The sequence below is a fragment of the Anopheles darlingi genome, chromosome 2 (genome assembly GCF_943734745.1).
Source record: "Anopheles darlingi chromosome 2, idAnoDarlMG_H_01, whole genome shotgun sequence".
NCBI lineage: Eukaryota > Metazoa > Arthropoda > Insecta > Diptera > Culicidae > Anopheles > Anopheles darlingi.
This window is the reverse complement of record NC_064874.1, coordinates 1-21,553: the sequence shown is the minus strand read 5'-3', so window position 1 is coordinate 21,553 and position 21,553 is coordinate 1. Positions and strand designations below refer to the sequence as shown.

At 39.9% G+C, this 21,553-nt stretch overlaps 4 protein-coding genes and 1 long non-coding RNA gene across 8 annotated transcripts; 2 read left to right on the top strand and 3 right to left on the bottom strand.

Moving 5' to 3' along the window:
• Positions 1 to 985: 985 nt before the first annotated feature.
• LOC125948466 (venom carboxylesterase-6) lies at positions 986 to 4,093 on the bottom strand. Its single transcript, XM_049674576.1, has 7 exons — positions 3,548 to 4,093; positions 2,713 to 3,162; positions 2,368 to 2,640; positions 2,140 to 2,302; positions 1,880 to 2,061; positions 1,581 to 1,767; positions 986 to 1,493 (listed from the first exon to the last, which is right to left on the bottom strand). The coding sequence occupies exons 1-7, from the start codon at positions 3,773 to 3,775 to the stop codon at positions 1,135 to 1,137; spliced, it is 1,842 nt and encodes a 613-aa protein (XP_049530533.1). The 5' UTR covers positions 3,776 to 4,093; the 3' UTR covers positions 986 to 1,134.
• A 1,020-nt stretch (positions 4,094 to 5,113) lies between these two features.
• Positions 5,114 to 5,758, bottom strand: LOC125948473 (uncharacterized). Its single transcript, XR_007468595.1, has 2 exons — positions 5,311 to 5,758; positions 5,114 to 5,244 (listed from the first exon to the last, which is right to left on the bottom strand). It is a non-coding gene; the product is annotated as an uncharacterized LOC125948473 (long non-coding RNA).
• Positions 5,759 to 6,025: 267 nt separating this feature from the next.
• Positions 6,026 to 7,734, top strand: LOC125948467 (dual specificity mitogen-activated protein kinase kinase dSOR1). The gene is made up of 3 exons (XM_049674578.1): positions 6,026 to 7,108; positions 7,180 to 7,512; positions 7,593 to 7,734. The coding sequence occupies exons 1-3, from the start codon at positions 6,341 to 6,343 to the stop codon at positions 7,710 to 7,712; spliced, it is 1,221 nt and encodes a 406-aa protein (XP_049530535.1). The 5' UTR covers positions 6,026 to 6,340; the 3' UTR covers positions 7,713 to 7,734.
• A 346-nt stretch (positions 7,735 to 8,080) lies between these two features.
• Positions 8,081 to 14,877, bottom strand: LOC125948462 (DENN domain-containing protein Crag). 4 transcript variants are annotated; one of them, XM_049674562.1, is made up of 11 exons: positions 14,658 to 14,877; positions 13,805 to 14,586; positions 13,635 to 13,741; positions 13,418 to 13,568; positions 11,139 to 13,348; positions 10,749 to 11,072; positions 10,485 to 10,568; positions 9,936 to 10,344; positions 9,364 to 9,795; positions 9,102 to 9,280; positions 8,081 to 9,040 (listed from the first exon to the last, which is right to left on the bottom strand). In XM_049674562.1, the coding sequence occupies exons 2-11, from the start codon at positions 14,552 to 14,554 to the stop codon at positions 8,722 to 8,724; spliced, it is 4,965 nt and encodes a 1,654-aa protein (XP_049530519.1). In that variant the 5' UTR covers positions 14,555 to 14,586; positions 14,658 to 14,877; the 3' UTR covers positions 8,081 to 8,721. The 4 variants fall into 4 exon arrangements, with proteins under 4 accessions (XP_049530519.1, XP_049530520.1, XP_049530518.1 ...); XM_049674563.1 differs by having other exon boundaries at positions 13,805 to 14,616; positions 14,706 to 14,877; XM_049674561.1 differs by having other exon boundaries at positions 14,706 to 14,877.
• A 1,385-nt stretch (positions 14,878 to 16,262) lies between these two features.
• Positions 16,263 to 19,648, top strand: LOC125950259 (uncharacterized; the record flags this gene model as incomplete). The annotated part of the gene is made up of 2 exons (XM_049678076.1): positions 16,263 to 16,506; positions 18,435 to 19,648. Coding segments are annotated over exons 1-2 (1,285 nt in total), but the record flags the coding sequence as incomplete, so codon positions are not given.
• Between the last annotated feature and the right edge of the window lie 1,905 nt (positions 19,649 to 21,553).

Genomic DNA, 21,553 nt, shown 5'->3' with positions numbered 1-21,553 from the left:
AATTCCTTAGCATAGTATGTACCATTCATTCAATCTGTTAGCATGGCATTTAGTATCTTCAGTAAAATATGATAAGAATGTTGTGCTACAGTCGAAATTCTTGTTTTTTCGTAAAACCTTCAGCTACTATTCTTTAAATGTTGTAGTCTAAAACATAATTCGGTGTTATAATTGATTTAATAATACACACAAAAGAAGCCTTCTTCGTAAATGCACTTTGTCTGGCGCATTATCGGGAATCTTTCGTGTATCAAATGACATTAATTTCATATCCACGCCAATTGAGAGATTTTCTTTTCAGTTTTCAGAGCAAAGGCAATGCACCAGAATGAAAAGAAAACTTTACACAGCGTAAAAAGCGGCCATTTCACTGTGAATGATAGCATCCTTGAGGAAACCATGCACAACTTTCGCTATCCAATCAACGGAACTGAGCAAATTGAAGTATTAGCTGCAACATTGAATCATTCCTTGAAAACAATACACCAGCTTTTATCCTAGCCTTTTAGTCTGTGCTGTCTAATTGAAAACGAAAAAAAACTTGTTGCAGTATATTGAATACCACTTTTATAATAGCAACTTGCTTCATCTACCTTTATGATTCTCCAATAAATTCATATATGTGCATCAAACGACAAGGGGTATGTAGGAAATGCTTCATACTAGTTACTAAATAGAGATATGGTATAAACACTATTATAAATACTATTACTTTTTTGTGGTCGGATCTTTTCCGAAGAAGAAGAAAGTGGTAATACTATTTTAAAGATTCTTCTTGTCTTGCATCTAATATTTTATGAGTTACCGTAAAAAATCTTATATCCTGGCCAATCAGTGAATCTTGCTAATTTGCCAAACCTTATGTACATTTCCATATAAACATGTTTATTGTCAGATAACGCCAAACAGTTCAAAGTGCATCAAATGCTTTTCCCAAACATAATAATCGAATGCCTACAATAGGTTCTAGATGTAGTCACACACTGGTAGCACAAAATGTAGTAAGATAAATCACGATATTTCTGCTAGATTTTGTTTATTTTTTACATTCATTTACATCGATATCTTCATGTAGCGTTTCAAAACTTATATTTTTCATGTGCAACAATTATTTAATTGCAAATTAAGTGAAAATTACAGCTCATCATGACTATTGTGTTTTAATGAACCGGGAGCACCATGTGCTTGAAGCGAATGCCAAAACGCCGATCGTTCTTCAAACAACCCTACTTCTATCGCGAAAAGAGGTTCAACAGATGGATCGATGCTCCCAATTCGAAAATATTTTAAGGGGAATCCCTCGGCTTTTGGCCATGTCGGAATAGAATCAGCCAGTGCATTTGGGGGAGTAGGATTCCCTGTTCTGGCAAAATTCACCCATAGTTCAGTAATAATTCGTCGAATTTTCAACTCTTCCATAGTGGGGACTGCAGTTACAAACAGGTCCTTTGCTATTGGAAACAGGTACTGCAGTTCTTCAGCATGACATACTCCTATAAGCAAACGTATGTAAAAAGTATATTTGTTGTAAATAGGTTTATCGATAAATGCGCTTAACGAAAAAAGTAAACGTAAATTACCATAATAATTATCTGATCCTCCTTCAAATATTTCTGTGAAGCTTGCTGAGGCTTTCTGTGCGAATAAATACACGTAAGTCGGGCCCACTTTAACACTGGACTCAGATGTACTGTTGGTTCTTTTACTTAGCAACCGTATTTTTAAATATTCATTCATACCAGCTAAAAACCATGCATCAGAAAACAACTGCAATAAGAAAAGAATCAATTTGTTCTGTTAAAATATGTTTAACAATAAAACAGCTTTTTTTAGAACGTTTATCAACGTTTGCGCAGCGATTCTTAATCTATATACAAACATTTGTAAGGTTCCGCTCCGTTTTCTCAACAAGCTTCTGATTGTTGAAATAAAACTTGTTGATAAGTTCAGTAATTTTCTGCTGCCTTTTTAAATCATGGTGATCATAGTATAGAGAAATCGGCAATGCTTGATCCCAATGATCATTAAGACTCTGGCGAAGACTTGGTACATTTATGAGGGCTTGAATGAAAACATAGTGTAAAATGCAAATCATGTAATTTTAATGGAGGCATTTAACTTGATGCCTTTAATACGTACATGCACTTTTCAAGGCCCCTTCATCAAGCGTTAGACCCGTCATCCAAGGTAATTCTAAGGCATGGGGATCGGAAACATCTCGAGGATGTTTCGTGATGAACGCACCTGGTAAATTAGGTTCCACGACAGGTGGAAAAGGAATCATAGGATCAGTATCCCACGTCTGTAATAATTGAAAAAAATAAATAATCCTGATATGCATAGCAAGGAAAACGTTTAGTTTCTTACATAAAAATCATAAAACGCTTTGGTAATATCTTCGGCTGCTACATCACGTAAGCAAGCTAGCATTTCATTGAACATTCCATGGAATCCTTGAGTGCAATTAAACATCTCGCCAAGCTGTATAGCACGCGCACGGGCTACACCAGGATGAGCTGGCTGGGCCCAAGCATTCAAATTGACCCCAGATTGAGAAATAACGCGATGAAACAATCCTTGCGAGAGGGGCGACATCATATGATACGTTCCACTAGCTCCACCCGCACTCTCACCGAACACCTATCGCACACAATTATTAGAATAATTAGTAGAGGTTTAACTATCTTTATCGATAAATCAAGCTCTACATGCCGTTACTAAATGTGGGTTGCCGCCAAATGCCGCTATGTTGTCTCGAACCCAACGTAATACCAAACTTTGATCCTTTAGTCCATTATTACCAGGGCAGTCTTCCTGCTCTGTACTGAGGAATCCCAGAGGACCAAGTCGGAAGTTTGCCCCGATGTAGATGACATCATGTTCCAGCAGAAAATCGGGTCCGTAAAAGGATCGTGTGCCCGAGCCACACTGCCACCCTCCACCGTGGAAGAAAACCATCACCGGTAATCCAGATTTGAACTCAGCACCAGCATCAGAAACTGGCAGTCTTCGAGGACTCTCTGGTACGTAAACGTTTAGTTGTAGGCAATCTTCAGTGCCGGATATGGCTTCATCGCGGCGATATGGATCACGTTGAGTACAAAGTGGAGCGTCCGCTATCGCCATTCGTTCACCAGACCATTTTCCAAACGGTACCGGAGCCTGTTAATAGAAAATGAATGATCATGAAAATAATTTGAAAATCTTAAACATAGGAGTGTGATTAATATAAAACTTGAAAAGCAGTTTCATTACCCAAACCACAACGCCACGCCAAATACATTTACTGCAAGAATTTTAAATGTAAAAAATGCTATTCATAAAAAGGCGCCTCCATGGAAATAAATCGATTTAGATTACTAACAATAATGGCATGCGTTGTTCCCATACAAACTGTAATCTAATAATTAAGTTTTATATAAGAAGTCTTAAAAATTGATAACATTATTCGCAAATAATAGGATAGTTTTGTATGTTGCATTTCTAAACAAACACTGAATTTTTTATTAAACTTTTTCATAAATAATTTCTGTTTGTCAATGGGTACCTTAAAACGAAGCTCTCCTATCGGTGGTTTTGCATACGGAATACCCAAGAAGGCTAAAATTCCATGGCCACTGAAAGAATTCAAGTATCTGCCTATAAGAACCCCACCGTGTGGCAAGGTCACTTTTAACTTGTTTGATGTGCGTGCACTGTTCTGCCCGAATATAAGCCCGAACAGAATCAACAATCTCAAACCGACAACAGGTAATCGCAACCGATATTTTTCCATGTTTAGTCCGTGTTCCAAAACAAAAACTATTTAAGCACTATAGCACAAACAAATTAAACCCTTGCTGGGAGAAATATACAATTTGATTGACACCAAGCACAAACACTAGTTTTCTCGTTGATTTTTCTTAATATAATGTATATTTATAAAAAGCTTCACTTCTGCCAGTCAATGAAGTATTTCGAAATCAAACCATTCTAGTTTACTCTCAACTGGAAACGATTACGAACAGGTTAACGACAAACTGGCTAAACGACTCAACTCACGGCCCCAACTGAAGCTAAGATCCGCTGTACTTCAAAGTTTTATAGAGATCACCTCAACACTTCCAGCACAAACGAACGATTTGAGGCGGGTGGTGTAGGCTTCGAAACTAGTTTTGGTAGATCACGTTGGTTGTTTCCTTTTTTCTAACGACTTGCTAAGATGTTGAAATGCGTTGCAAAAGTCATCATCAACGCTTCAACGGAAGAACATGGCATGAGGCCATAAGGGTATTTTTTGTAAGTAACACTCTATCGTATCAATCCAACCAATAACGCGTAGATGCGTTCAATAATACGAAAAGCCAGGGATGATATAGAAAAAAAAAACTATGCGCTGCTGTGCCTAGTATATTCTAACTTTTAAATTCTATGTGGAACCGGTTCTGTGGCTATTTGCCGTTTTACAGCTGAATAAGGTCCTCGGTCGATTCCATAAAATTTCGGCGATCATCAAATTAAACATTGTGACTTCAGTAGTCACTGATTCCCTATATTTAATTATATTTCACCAGAAAAGATGCTGAAATAACGAATAACGTGTCGATTTAAAACCAGTATCGCCAACATTTGTTGCCGCTCGAAAAGGTTGAAGAGGACGCATATGCGCGCTGTTTACGACGTCTTTGTCATTGAAAAGTATTTAAAAAACATGATTGAAAAAATCTGAGCATAGATTAGCATTGCATTCGTAAAATCTATTCTAGCGTGCCTCTCCATCGAACGGTCTATTATATTCTCTAATCTGTCAACACTGCCAACATATCAATTCCTTCGCTTGGATTAGGACCTCCATAGCCATTTTAATTGGGTGTTGAAATTGTTACAGATCATAAATTTATAATTACCTTCCTTTCCTGAAACATTTGTATGAGAGTGTCATTGGCTCAACATAGTGCGAATTACTGAAACGGTAGATCTGCCCCCACCGTATGGTAGGGGGTCCAAACATCTCTAAATTTTTAATTAACGGTCTAGTATAGACGCCACCCTCCTTCGCCTTTTTAATACTCTAATATTCTTCAAAAATATAGGTTCTGTGAAAAAGAACGCAAGAACAGAGCACTCACGTGAGTGAGGGTGTTACTAATTGAGTTTTAACCATTTATTCAACAAAGACGAATTAATTTACAACGGCTCACTATCATCAGTTGTACAGACCAACCGCAGCTTATCGTAGGTAGTCGAGGTTTGGTAGTTTTGTTTCTAGAGGAAAAAGAAAAACTATATCCATAACACATCGCGAATTCATTACAGGAAAACTCTTTCTACCTTAAACGCTGCGAAGTTTCTTACTTCATTCATAGCTGGACAATCAATTTGCCCATTTTTCGAACCTGAAAACCCATTTCAAGATTCTCAGGTGACTCGCTCTCTGTTTTCTGCTGCTCTGAAAGCTCGTCTCGTTGCAGCTGCGGACATCTTGAAGTAGTTGGCACTGCGATTCTATCCAGCCGGGGTTGTTTCTTTCGGCACACATCTTCGAAATCTTCCTCGTCATCTTGGAAGATTGTGCGTTTCAATCGTCGGTTTCGTGTTTCGCCGGAAACGCTGGATTCTTTCGATTTTCGATTAATGGATCAAAGGAGGATACCACAGATTTCGGCCGCTCCCCCTTTCCATCACTCTTCTTCGGCCATCTTGGTCGTTTCTGGCCCCACACTTGATGAACTAGTTAAAGCAATGGCTACTAGCAATCACCGACAAACAATGGGCGAGCAATGGCTACTAGAAAGAAACCGCAAAACGTTGAATCTGCGCTAAAACAGCTAAATCTGCCGCCAGGTGATTTGTTGTACTTCTATTTTTCACAGGAGCATAATTCGGCAGAAGAAAACTTAAATTTAACTATAAAGCAGGGGCCAAAGGGTTGGGAATTTCTGCATTAAAGTTACTATTAAAAAAGTGTTTCTACCCTCCCCATTCATATTAGCTTAATTTATGTTTCAAAATTTTGTACTTTAAATCGACAGCTTTACAGTGATAGTAGCTTGCGTAGCACTGTACCGTTGTTGTTGTTGAAGCTCGCGTTGAAAAATTGAGATTTTAGCATTTTTTTTAACAATTTCGTGAATTTCGTATTAAGATAACGGTGATAAGAGCTAATTAGAACCATTTGCAACTTCCGTCGTCGTTCTCGTGCCCTCCTGGCCGTACAATCCGTGCAAACCGTGGAAAACTGCAGCGTGAAAAGATCCCCAAACAGACGAGGTTGAAACGAGAAAAAAGGATTCTAAATCATTTTACAACGCTGCAGGAGAGCACAGAAATCTGCGTGTAAAGTGTTTCTGCAAAGCTTCAAATGAGTAAGATGACAAAAAACAAACTGAATCTCACGCTGCCCCCCGGCTCGGTCGATGTTCCGGCGGGACAGCAGACAACGCCAACACCGTCGTTTAAAACTCCTTCCGGTACCGAGTATGTGATCAGCAAACACAATCTGCTAGGAAAACCCAAAAATAGCATCGACGCACTTACTGAAACACTCGAAGAACTGGAGATGGAAGAGAGCGCCCGCAAACGCATTAAAGTTTTTCTGAGCCAAAAGGAAAAGATTGGGGAACTGAGCGATGAAGACCTCGAAAAACTTGGTGAGTTAGGTTCCGGAAACGGCGGTGTCGTGATGAAAGTGCGCCACGTTCCCACTCAGCTAATAATGGCCCGTAAGCTGATTCATCTGGAGGTCAAACCAGCCATCAAGAAGCAAATAATCCGCGAGCTAAAGGTGTTGCATGAGTGCAACTTTCCTCACATCGTCGGATTCTATGGTGCGTTCTACAGCGATGGTGAAATCAGCATCTGTATGGAGTACATGGACGGAGGATCCTTGGACTTGATCTTGAAACGTGCCGGGAGAATTCCAGAGGCAATTCTAGCCAAAATTACAGCCGCTGTTCTTAAAGGATTGAGCTACCTGCGAGACAAGCACGCTATTATGCACCGCGACGTCAAACCTAGCAACATTCTCGTGAATAGTAGCGGAGAGATTAAAATTTGCGATTTTGGAGTTTCTGGACAGCTCATAGACTCGATGGCTAATTCATTCGTCGGCACCCGGAGCTACATGTCGGTGAGTTTAAACAACAGCATAATAAATCGCCCTTCAGCGATGATTTACCATTCATTTCTTTCCATTTGCAGCCAGAACGGCTTCAGGGAACACACTACTCTGTCCAGTCTGATATATGGTCGTTGGGACTTTCATTGGTGGAAATGGCCATCGGAATGTATCCTATTCCCCCTCCTGATAGTAAAATGTTAGATGTAATATTTCAAGATAGAGGAGATGATAGTTCGCCTGGACAAAATATCATTGAACCCAAGCCGATGGCAATTTTTGAGTTGTTGGATTACATAGTTAATGAACCACCGCCCAGGTTGGAGCATAATTCATTTACTGATCGTTTCAAAGATTTTGTCGACCGATGCTTGAAGAAAAATCCAGAGGAACGAGCTGACCTGAAAACATTAATGGTTTGTGGCCTGCCGATACTTGATTTCTGACTGTCATACTGATATTAGTACTATAATACTACTACTTCATTTGATTCTAGAACCACGATTGGATCAAAAACATCGAAACGGAAGACGTCGATATTGCTGGATGGGTCTGTCGAACCATGGATTTAGCACCGTCTACTCCGAAGCGAAATGCATCCCCTTTTCTAAATTAAAAACACATCCATGTATACTGCTGCGTCATTATCATTATTGTAATAAAAGTATAAGCTACTCGTAAATCAATCAAGTTAAATTCAATAGATAGTTTTATAAGCGTTCGGAGGGCCTTTTCCCAGGCAATTCCATCCAGCTCCTCTCAAGCATAGCTGAGAATAAATCACATTTCTTAGGCTTATTTTACATATATCCGCACTACTTTCTTTACAACAGGATTCATATAATCCAATACATCCTGTAGAAAGAGGAGATAGTTTAGAAAGGCGTGTATTTAATATATAGCTGGAAAAAATATTTCAGGAGCAAAAATGCATGATTATCTTATTACCAATAAATGGAGGAATGAAACAAAAAAAAATACTTGAAATGACAAATGTATGTGTTTTGTTTGGGTGTCTAACGATAGTGCCATTTGATGCAGAAGTAGAAATCTTAAATTTGCATTCAATATTATAACGCTCAAGTCTTCAGCTCAGAGCACCACTTGTACACATGTCATTAGTCGTACATTCCAGTACTTTATTTTTCCCTTTTTGCGACCAATATTCCCACCCGATTTATCCCAACGATGTAGAATATTGACGTGCAAACCATTTGATAGAGGTTTCCATTAAAAAGCGTGTTATTATGAGTGACTTGCAATAAAATGTTATCTATTACGGTCAGCATCAAATGGAACCTAGCGAGTGTTCTTTGTATGTCTAATTTTAAGCTATCGCTTAGTACCTTGAGTTAAACTAAAATCAATGAAACAGGCTGACAATTATTACAATAGAAACAATAAGCAGAATAGTATGAAATGTGTATGCTTTGTAAGTAACATTCAAAGTATTGTTATTCGCTTTATACAATTGAGCTTTGCCAATTGATTTCATTTTTCTTTTTTCAATATATGAATGCTAAATAGAGAAAAAAAAGGTTCAACTATATGCTTTGCTGTGTCTCACATCCCACAGATGTGTTTTCGACGATTTCTGCTGCATTTTTCTTAAAAAACAAAGAACGTCAAGGCAAAAGAAGTGGTTTGAAATATGCTCTGCAAAAAATAGCCGTTGGTGACGGTGGGAGATCTTGCGTGCGATAGTACGTGTCGAATTTATCTAGTTCGAGCTTATCAAACACTGCAGCATATTCCCGATGAAACGAAATGAGATCGATATCGGCGCGTCCTATTTCGACGAATGCAAGGAACAGCATGTCACGATAGATCGAGTGTGTTCGGTCAATGCCTCGATGTTTCAACTTTTGTCTCTCATTTGCTAGCCGCTTGACAGGGGTTAGTAAATGATTGCAACGAATCGAGGCAATTACTTGCTGCATCACACTAAAAAAAAATAACATGTAAATGTAAGAGGTAAGAGATGAAATCTAAATATCAAACTTACGTTCTGTTGATTGACGTTTGATCAGTTAGCAATGCTTTCAATAATGTACTATCTGGTTGATTCTGCCGCCATAGCATATACATTGCTGGGCCAGCCTCTGAATGTAGCCGCGGATTATCCCACAAGCAGTGCACAGTAACGGTTCTCACAATACTCAAAGGATCTACCTGTTCGTCCTCCTTAAAACACACACAAACACATTTCGAACATAAAATGAAAGAGTTTGAAGAAAGTATTGTCATTTGCCCTTTGTCGAACCAACCTGTTTGGGTACTACAAGATTAGGTAAATGAGTAGAAACATCTATCCGTTCCATGTACCATACTAAATTCCAAAAGATTATGGGATGTTCCTCGACAAAAACGGCCTTTGTGAGAGTAAGATCGCCTTCTTGGCTAAGAACATTTTCTAGTTCTTTTCGTAGCACAAGAGGATTCAAGTATGGCACACTTATAACATCCTGCGACAGCTGTTGGGAATTTAATTTTTGTGTCGTTTTGTCATCGGAAAGAATAAGAACATTCAGGAATGGCACTGTAACTTTGTTACACGCGTGACATGTGGTATTAAGATTGGAATCTTCTGCCGACCAACCAGCCATTACATCTTCGTCGTAGAGCAATACCGAACAGTTGTGACATTGTGAGCAAGACATTATCTGGATCACGTAATCAGTTTCGTTGGTATCAGATGTCTGGAAAAAGACATTAAGGGTCTTTTTTCAATCATGCATGTTGTAAAATTATTGACTATGATTTTTGTTGAAATGCAGACAGCAAAAATCATAATATCATACAAAATATCATAAGAATCTAATAAATCAATAAACATTACCTCTGGTATTAAGGAGTAGATGTTGTCTGGTAGCGTGGGATATGCATTTAAACTGCTGTTAGAAGTGGTGTTCTCTCCCAAAGGAACAAGATTGTTGTAGCTAGATTTGCGCGATTCGCTAAATCTACCCCACAGATCGAATTCACTTGAAACTCGCCTCGAACGAGCACCATTTACTGATCCACTGCCCGTTTCGTCATGGTGTAGCAAGTCGTTCTCAGACCCGTGGCCATCCCGTTCCATTTGAGCTCCTCCACCGTTTGGTCCAGTCGTTTTTACCGGTGTCGTATTTGCAGATATGGCTTCTTTTATTTCGTCTAACTTTTTTGCTACTGAGCTGGCCGCACTTTTAATGCTACTCAAACCTCCTTGAATAATTTCATTTGATTTTTTTCCACTAAAATTGGGGCTGTAATACAGAAAAATAATGGATATTACTCGTAGTGCTTCATTAACCATTGGCTGTCTTTTAGTGACCAATGAATGAAAAGGAATATTAACACATAACAATAGAAATATTGCTATACGGTAAAAGGGCATGAAACTTACCTTATACTGGAAATATTTTCGATCATGTTGGTCGACAATGACTTTAAATCTTTTTTCATTGACATACGTGCAGGTGAGTAACGGCTATGTAACAAATCATTCAGGTTTATGATGCAGGACATAAAGGAAATAAAAAGAAATAAAACCCCATTCTATTGGCATAAAATGACAAGGAAAGCCTATTGCTGTCATCTTAAGGAAGTGTAGTGATTAATATGGCATGCAACAAAACAAAAAATGTAACAAATTATTTTGTACGCTTACCCAAAGTTAAACTTCAAGGTGGAGCCAAGGGTCACAAAGCTTGAAGCCACCGCGTTCGTAGCTGGCATCGTTTCCGAACGTTGAATGCTTTTGTTTAGCTGCACGGAATCGTCAAAAGTAGCTGACCTCTGCCCTTTGAATAGGATCGGTTGATCGGTATAAATAGTGTTATTGTTACTATTGGCTTGTTGAGTATTGCTTTGTTCCGAAGCGCCCTTTGCCTCAGGGGGTTCCGCGTGCCCTTCTTGAATGACGCCGTGTTCGTCACTATCATTCAACGCTCCTAAGGGATCGTCTTGAGTCACTAAAGTGCGAGGAGATATCCTATCGGAGGTATTGGAAACAGAGTGCATAAATATAATATTATTATCTAAGTTTTACTCTACTTACTTCGTTGGACTTCCTTTAGTATTATTTCCCTTTGCATCATCCAGCTCTTCTTGAGAGCTATTTTCAGTCTCTTGGAAATTAAGGGCACGCTTGGCTTTGATATCATCCCCACTTACAGTGGTACCGGACTCTGAAGTCGGATATAAGTTTTGTTTCTGCAATTTGTCAATAAATTTTGAATCTCCACCAAAGCTCTCTGCTCTAGCCAACACTCGTGCACTTAAATCACACGAATTATTTGATGCGGTGGATTTGAAATTAGGTTTAGGCTCATTGCCGCGTTGAAGATGATGGTGCGGGCCATCACCACTGATTAAAAGCCCTGCACTGGACAGCACATCAGATGAGCGCTCTTTGTGGTTTCCTGTACTTGTCTGACGAACAATAGTTCCACGACGTCCACGAAGCTTATCGAAGGCGGCGAAATCCATAGTTGCACAGGATTGGTTTTCTGCTTGTGAATAGCCTGAGTCGAGACTCGTTCGAGAGGTACCATTAACCGACTCTAAAGTACCTCCTAAATTGTTCTCTTGCGACAAAGACCGTCGCCGGCGATCAGCAAACTTTTTTCCTGCTCGTTTAAAATGTGCTGCACCAAGCACAATGTTGCGAAGACGACTCCAACGCATCTGTGACGAGAGAATCGACTCTGATGGCCATTGAGCTTCCAAAACGCAGCGGTTATAAACACCGTACGTTAGTGCATTCGGCTGAATACCGGATCGCTTCATTAAGTAGTGAAGACGCACGGCCAACACCGGCATATTGTGCATACCGCATAGCTGCATCATAATACGATAGCAAACCTCATCACATTGCACTTTCAGTTTGCAAGCTTTGCTGAGTAAATCATAGGCCGCTTTTAGAACAGCCTGTTCTTGTCCTGCGTTTTCCGATATAAGGCTAGGCAGGACAATAAAGTATATGGAGTAGCAAGTGGCCAGCAGATGTTTTGCCCACAGTTCTGGATTTGCCTGATGCTTGCGAGCCAGTTTTTGGGCCGTTTTAATTTCGTGCTTTGTTCGTCGTGCCATGGGAGATCCTGGAGCCAAGGCACCCTGTTGCTGCTGCTGCTGCAGCACATTGTTTAACATGCTTCGTCTTGATTGCTTTAGTAGCATAGGGTTTAAAGTAAAGGAGCTGTACTGACAACTTTGATCTGGCATCAATTCTGGTTGACATTCGGGTGGCAAAATAAATTTCGTTCTCTCGCTACTTTGTCCAGCGTCCCATTCGATCAATTTGATTTCGGTCGGAGTATCCTCGTACGCATTCACTTTTTCAGCGCACTCATCGAAAAACGCAAGATTATGATCACCATCAGATACGAAGGAACGCTCTTCGATGAACCGAATAAACATTTGCGTTTTCATGAGCAGCTGGAAAAATTTGTGGTGCGCTTTATCTCGCGATCTTAGAAACACATCCATACGGAATAACGCATTCGGATCAGTTGCTCCAATCGTGGGCGCTTTTGAAATCGGCACTAGATAATCGCGATATCCTTTCAGAATAGAAGCCATAAATTGAAGAAACGCTTCTTGTATGCGTTGTTCTAGGTTTTGTTCGCGCTTTTTCTTTTTCAAATCGCGATCCAAGCTATTATGCGAATCTGCTGCATGAGTTTGGCCCAATTCTTCTAGATTACGCAAACACTGACGTAAAGTGCGAGCAGCACGTTTTGGGAGCAGTTTTGTGGTGAGATGTTTCTGTGATTCACACAGGCTTATGTTGTTTGTGTCCAAATCAACGCATGTCACGTCATTTGGCGGTTCGTACAGATCGAAAAATCGGGAATCTACTCCTATAAGATAGGGTAGCGGTGCGTGTAACACTTCCGCTAGTCCCAATGGGCACAGCGGTATGTATGGACATTGCCATTTGAAAGGAAACAAAAAAGAGGACACCGCTTCTGCGACCGCCGTCAGGATGGCTGGTCTTAACGAATGAATGAGCAGTTTTTGTTCCGTTAAAACTAGCAACAACACGTGCAAACAATTCTCTGGCCCTAGATTAGACAGTAACTGCCGATATCCTGCACCACTTCGGGGCAATGGGGAATCTTCGGGAAGTGTAAGTAGAATTCGATTATTGCTTAATGTGGATAATTGCAACAGAATGCTCGGGGACGGAAAAGGTACTTCGTCGAGCAAATGAGTGATGTAGCGCTCGATAGGAACTGGTAGCTTTTCATTACACACCGAAAGTTGCTGCAATAGACAAACAACAGTTGACGACGTTATTAGTGTCTACAATATGTTTACCCTATCAGTACTAACATGCAAAAATTGAAGCCATTTTTCAAACGTGTCTCCGAAAGGCCATCGCGACAAAATACATATCGACTTATTGACGTGCAAAGAATGGGTTTTTGGTGATTCAGTGCCCCACTCAAGTAGATCTTTTTGTTGCTGGTTCAACGTGCTGTCACTAAAAGTAAACGAGATTATTATGAATTTTAGGTTTAGATGAAAAGATAGATTTTCCTCAACATACTCGAAATCTTCATAGAATGTTAGAGCTGAACCATACACCTTATACGTTCCATCATTTACGGTAAGTACAAAAGTGCTAAATATCGGCTGGATTGGTTTCCGCTTCATCTAGAAAACAAGATTGGATTTTAGCGAATTGAGAGATTTCGCTTAATCGTATCCTAGTGTTACCTTGCCATCCCCTCCAGGCACATGTGGCCATGTTTCGAGAGTGGTTCCCATAGGTAAACAAAATAACGGAACACTGGGGCAAAGGGTGAGTGGAAAGTCCTTGTGATCCACAGTGGGATAACGGTGCAGGATCTCGGGCTCATAACTGATTAATTTGGGACGGTTCATAGACTTTTTGTAACAAAGATACACATCACTACCCATCAGTCCTTTGTTCAAGGTCTTGTGTATCATGCAAAATGCGTGAGGAGGTTTTTCCCCTTTCGACGGCACAACGACGCACAGATCCGTTACGACGAGTTCGTTGCAAGGCATATCGTTAGGAGCTCGCCTGAAGGTCAGGAACGTTTTGGCCGAAGAATTATTCACGTTCGCCAACCGATCACCTGGCGTGGTAAGGACAATTTCCGCATCGGACATTATACGTTCAGCTCCTTCGTACATGACGCCAATATCAACAAGCGGAGGTTTGTCCTTCCCGCGGCGGTAGTAAATAAAGCAAGCGGTGGTTCGAACAGAACCAAAATTCAGATCCGCCAGTAATCCTGTCGGAGTATTTTCTAGGACTTCATAGTCAGCAGGAATCTGCTCACCGAGCGACGGAAAATAAACCCCTATATCAGTAATGGGGTCGATCGTATTTGCCGAGCGAAGATGCGAAGAATCGTTGAATATGTTTTCTTTCAGAAGTTTTGGCTCGGCTCCCATTCCGGCCACTACAAAGTAATCCGCAACTCGTTTGTCTTCCATATTTGCCAATTCTCACTGCTTATTTCCAGTTCCTGAAAGAAAGAAATACGAATATTTGCCTTCTAAATTTGCGAAAATTTGCAACTAAGGTGGGTTTTTTCACATAAAGTCGGAGCCCCGCCTTTCCAAACTGCGGTTGCGTTTTTCCAACCTTTCTCGGGTGTTCCCGGGCTATTTTTCCAACGAGAACGCCGACGCGTGTTGGAAATGAATGAAATTGACTCTTATCGCCTTTATCTTTATCACAATTCACAAAAATATCTCAAAAAACTTATAAAATTTCCACTTTTTTCACGCGAGCCTCAGAGCCACAACAACAACGGTACAGTGCCACGCAGGCCATTTTACGCGTGGAATTTTGATTTTTGTGAAAATTTTCCTTTTCGACAAAATGGTCTTATTTTATCAATTATCACTGTACAGGGTGTGGTCTATTTTTCGCTTAGAATTTGATCAAAAAATCCTTCCAGCCGTTTGTTTGATTTGGTCGTTTTTTCTCAACTTATTAAGTCTTTCCGGATTTTTGGGGCCAACGAAATTTTTTCCGTTGATCGGTTTTTCATTAATCCTTAGCACTCGAAACAGTCGTTCCACCCATTGTCCCCAAAGGTTAATAATTCGTTTTCCGATTCCTATTTTGATGATGGTTATGATGAATGAGGACCGAGCGCGCTCGTGACTCTGATAGCCGCTAGCTGGTGAATCGTGCTCAGGATTGAACGGTTCTTGCCATACAGGGCACGTGTACCATAGCATCGACGTAGCAAGTATGGGCATCTTTGAGCTGCTGAGTCTCACGCTTCTGCGCAATATGCATTCATCAACAGTTCATCAACTACATTCCACGCCTTGCTGAGTAATGCTCGCAGTCATCTTTGGCGATTGCGATGGTTAATTAACGCGGATTACATTTAGTCATATGAACAGTCATCAATTAGCAGCGCCGATTATTCAACGGCTAACGGAATGATGAAGAGTTCGGCTTCAAATAGGCTGACCGCACCATACTTAAGAGCACGTATACGATCATGTGCACTGATTTCACTCGTAAGTATACACGGAAAAACATCATAACTTGCACAGAATGCCTTTGTAATGCTCCCTCCCTCGCTACGGGTCAGTTGATGGTGGAAGTAAAACATTCCATGGGATGCAATTGCATTGAGTGTGCTTTATACCTTCCCCATGATATGGCATCAATTTACCATTTAAACATGCTTCACGTATTGTTCTGCCGTTCCCATGATTGTGCACTGCACATAGGCACGATAGAATACCAAACGACAACGAATTAAAAATCTGGATCAATGCCTTTGGAATTTTTGAAGCATACGTTCTTGGGCAGTATCTATATCTAATGGTAATAAATTATGCAAAAACGGAAAAGTAAAGCGAAGTAGTTTGTTTTTTTAAAATAGCTTACCAAAGGTTACACATTTTCCCTTTTTGGATGAAACTTAAGTCTATAGTACTACCACTAAACAGGGATTTATTAAAACCATTAATCGTATGAGTCAAATTGAACATGATCAACAAACAGTTCTGAAAATGAAAGTAAAAAGATATATAGAGGAACCATCCAAACATTGTTATTCCTGTCGAAGTTCCAACATAATCCCCATAGCATATCATGCTTTTTGCAGCAGCACGTAAGAGTGTACCGTTTAAACCCATGTTTCAAGCACGCGTGATCTCAAGCGTTGCGATGATATTCTAATGTTGTCATGTTTATTGTCCCGTAGCGAGGTAGAACCATTTTGCATGCATTGTGCTCCCAGCACATACATACCGAGCACCCTTGATCAGCAGGTGAAACGCAGAATTTCAGTTGGTTGAATTCAGAAATCATTTCAGTTGGTGAACAGTGTTGCGAGAGATTAGATGTCTGATTTACGTTGTTGTTTGGCGACAACGAACTACATCTGTGTTCATAGATTTAAGAAGACAAACAGGTGAGTGGTCAATTTGGAAATAACATTTAAGAGGTCACTGCATAAAAGAAACGATGTGCTCCAAGTATTGTGTGTTTGTGGCAGGTTTTTCAAAAATTAATCTATTTCAATAATTCAATATATCGTAATACAACACATTTACAACACATTTACAACACATTATGGAAGGTTATCTGTTAAATTTTCGCCAATGCCAATGCTGGCAATGGATTAAATGTACACTGTGTTTTACGTAACACAGGCGCAATATGTTTTGTTGCACGCATATTTGAATAACAATGCGATTTCTGATTCATGCTTAGTAGAAGGAGGGTAAGGGGTATGCGTATAAGAGTTTATATTATTTATTTTAAGATCACATTGCAACATCGCAGCAATCGGATATTGTTTAATTTTATCAAACACTAGCTGCCCCGACAGACTTCGTACTGTCTTTGATCGGTCGTGGGTTTATCGTAAACAGGAACTTTAAAATTTTAGTAGATATAATTTTATCTATTCCATAATTTGGTAGTATTCGATTTATCAATGAACCAAATCAATAGCTAGGTCCGTTAGTGATGTTGGAAATAGAGATGCGACGTGCTTGTAAATATGAGCTGGAAAGTTAACATGATGTTTTAGTTTTAAGGCTTTGCCTTTCGGGCTAAATGACGTCATTTGGAACAACGAATTATATTTTCCCAAGTATTTTTAAAAAAAGTTTGACTTTAGTATTCGGCTTGCACATAGCTCGTTAAGTTCAAATGCTGTGTATTTAACGGCATAACAATACGACACACTTGATCCATTTTTCCCCGGTATTCAGCTTACGATGATTTAAATAGTCACATGGTAGATCATAACTAAAAGCACCGCACTTCAAATTAACTCAAACGCCGATCGATCAGATCGAGGGTCTTTCTTTTCTCTCGGGCATTCTCGGTGATCATTCCAATCGCAAGTTGTGCTTGATAGATAGGATATGTTGGTATTGCTTTCTATTACTATTCGGTTACTGCTGCTTAATATGTTTGTGTATGCAATTCCGATCGTTTACCATTCATAATCCGATACGTTGAAAATTGTCATTGATAAGAGGCACGTAAATCAATAGTCGAAAATTAATATAATTCTTGATCAATTCAAATATTTCGCAACTGAATAAGTTTTTGTTATTGTTTCATGTAAATTGATTTGTGAAAATTAAAGCAACTTCTTAATTAACTCATGACTTAACTAAACTTAAGAAATTGTTAAAATTTAAACCAACAATAGACATACCAATAAAAAATGGTTACGATTTGCAGCATTGCCGGTCCCATGGTCCCCACCCCTCACTCTGCTCTGCAAGATGTACGGAATGGAGGGTGGTGATGGTGGATAGGTGAAAGAAGCAAGTAAAAGAGTATTAAGTGAATCCAATCGATTAAGAGACCATCAAAACCTAGGAAACGATACCCATATTGCCCTAGGATGTATTTTAAGGATTGGGGTTGTATGGAAGCTCCCCTTTCCCCTCATCCGATGTAGACCAAATTTTGTCCCATAGTTTCTCAGATGACCATCAACAATTGTGCAAGTTTTAATGGTATTCGGTTCATAACTCGCGGAGTAATGAATGTTTTTAACAATCAAGTGTAAGAGAAGGGCATGAAGGAAGGTAGCGGGGGTTTCTAACCATGCCTATAGCACTCACCGGCCCCAAAAACCCCCATATACCAAATTTGGAGTCAATCGGCCCAGTAGTTTCGGAGTCTATACCGGACATCCGGACAGACACATTCATTTTTATATATATAGAAGAAGAAAAAAATTGTTATGTATTAATAAACTTTCATGGTGCTCCTGTTGGGGATACATGTTTTGACTAAAAATAAATACGGTTTGTCCATTCTTATATGCATTGAATAATTACAGCAAACCAACATTTTGTTATTGTTTTTCAGAAAAATGAGCACCTTCAAAATGAAACATCCTTTGTTTGTAGGAGTGCTATTTTTAATAGCAATAGCAAACGTGACTACGTCAAATTGTTTTGAGATACCAGACATATTTGACGATGTAGGCTCTTCCTTCTTCGGCGTCGAAGAAGAAAAACCATTCGGTAATGCAGCTAAACAAACTCACATCAACATTTACCAAGTGTTAGAATCGCCAGGATTGCATAGCCATTTTCTCCAAAACAAGTGGTCCGATCGTGAAAATATCGCAAAACGTATAAAACGTGATCTAAACCAGCCTGTGCCACCAACGCTTCTGGTTGAAAATAGTACCGAAAAAGAAGAACACATCCCCACCGCTCAAAAACTAACGATGACAAATCAAGAGAACTATCCTGCGCCGCAAACAGAATGGACGAGGACATCTTCTAAGCCAGAATTTCAAGCTAATGTGATTCGAGAAGAGGAAGATTCAAATGCAGAAGCATCAATAATAGTGAACGAAAATATGAAGTCACGAGCGCCGAGGGTGAATTTTATAACACAACAAACCAAAAGTCCAGATCATTCTGAGATTCGCACTGAAAAAGAAAAAATTATATACGAGCTCTATAGGAAACCATTAGCCAGGCTTTACTACGAGCGACCAATTTCAAAAGCATATGACTCGTTTATGGCTCCCTCGCAGCCTCCAGTGTATCCGTCCCGGTCGTTCAACAAATATGAACCATTACACCCGGAAATGTTTGACCGCATGTACCCACCGGCTCCACATCGTTATGATCACTACTATGAAAGACGCTATGATACCGATTATGATTCGTATTTTCCACGTTACAAATATCCTTATTACTACTATTTTCCGGACAACCGTTATGATATTCCGATGCCACATAGGGGACGCAAGTACATATACACGAATAATGTACTGAATGGAATCTCAGAAACTAATCGTCCAATTAGTATGCGTAACCGACGAATCATTTACTATGCAACATTACCAGAAATTGTGCGTACACCGCCGAATGTACAACTGCGTTATCGGGTGCAAGGGTATCGCAACAAGTACGATCCCATCCAAATGACTTCCTCTCCAACAACAGCATTCGGTGGTTATAAGGAAAAAGCTGGGCTTGCCAGTAGCCTGGACGAAAATAAGTACGTCAGTTCAAAACCGATAAAAATTATTAGAGACACAAATTTGTCAGGAAACGGGTTTGGTAAACAGCCAAACAATGATGCTGTGGAAAGGAAAATGTTACGTGCTGGGTAACCAATACGATGGGATGTGCCTTGGAATAGCATTTTCAACAACAGTATTTAAAAGTTTTATTTCCATTATCAAGTTGAATTTTTTTTTCTATTCATCATTTACCAAGTAGCCTCGTTGAGATGGTGTTCGTTATGTTAAGCAAATCGACAATTCCAATAAACAGCGCCGTAAAATACTTGGCTCTTTTAAGTTTAGGTGATGTTTATATTTTTTAGTCAAATTCAAATGAAATAATTAAAACATTACCGATTAAAAAGCAAATATTTCGCAAAAATGTGCTCCCGAATTATCGAAAGCCTTATCTGATGGCACTTCATGTCGCTTTGCTCAAGTGTGGGAAGTTCATGAGGAAAACGCTCGTTGGCTAAAACCTTCGGAGACGTTGCAAAGCTCCTCACGGTCGCGATGACGTTTAATTTGTTTTGTCATAAATTAAATGCGGGAAAATTGTTGTCACAAAGCTATTAGAACAAAAAATTAAGTAAGGCAACGGTACCATGGTTAAAATCGTGAGAAGTCATGGTACCATAGTCGTGAGGCTGACGTATCAATTGAAAGTAAGCTTGCTGCTTTTAGATCCGGTAGCCTGACGGGCGCACTAATCGGTGCCACTGTGGAGAAAGAGGGAAGAAAATCAATGGTATGGCATCTTTTAGGTATTGTGCATTAGCAAAAATCGAGCTACTAACACCTTCAGGGGAGGAAGTTTTCATCGTCACACCCACAACACAAGTTTTTAAGTAATACAAGTTTTTCAGCAGAACCCCATGCATGTGACCGAGAACTTATTCCGCAAAAAACCGCGCAGACCATGACCACGGAATTCTCCCAGCCTGCTACGGTTCGAACCACGTGGACTGTCACCGTACGCGAACCCGAAATCGCGGGCCGAATGGTCGCGGTCCGTTTAGTTCTTGAAACCACGGACGATGCTCTCACGGGACTGGGCGTTCATTTTTCCCGCTTCTCTTTAGCTCTCGCACGCACGCTTTTCTTCTGGCAAACAGTCCGCTGCGCTTCTGTTAAAAGTTCTGTTTGCGTTGCTGTTTGCCGCCATAAAATAATGTTCAAAACTACTTCTTCTCAACCGCGAACAGTAATCTAAACCATTGCTCGCCGCTTCAACTTTTAACAATAATCGGCTGATGATCTATCGTGGATTTATCACGGACTTATCAGTTTATGCGACCACTAATCTACCGCATTTGAATAGTAGAACAAATCTTTGAGCCTTGAATTGAATGATACGGGTTGATCCTTGAGAGCGGTTGCCGGTGCCATTATTTCGACATAAAACCACGTAACTTGAAACGTTTCTTGCTCAGTTTCCCAACACTTTTCAAAACCACTTGCAACGTTCTTCGTTTCGCAGCAAAACAATGACTCAAGGTTGTAGCCCATTTTTCGCATCATTCCTGATTCTGATGAAAGTGTTTCTTTATTTGGGGCAAAATGCTCATGTTCTTTCGTGGATTTATCACAGATTAATCAGTTTATCGGGCTCTTTTTTCAAAAACCACTTGCAACGTTCTTCGTTTCGCAGCAAAACAATGACTCAAGGTTGTAGCCCATTTTTCGCATCATTCCTGATTCTGATGAAAGTGTTTCTTTATTTGGGGCAAAATGCTCATGTTCTTTCGTGGATTTATCACACAACAATCAGTTTATCAGGCTCTTTTTTCCAAAACCACTTGCAACGTTCTTCGTTTCGCAGCAAAACAATGACTCAAGGTTGTAACCCATTTTTCGTATCATTCCTGATTCTCATGAAAGTGTTTCTTTATTTGGGGCAAAATGCTCATGTTCTTTCGTGGATTTATCACAGATTAATCAGTTTATCAGGCTCTTTTCT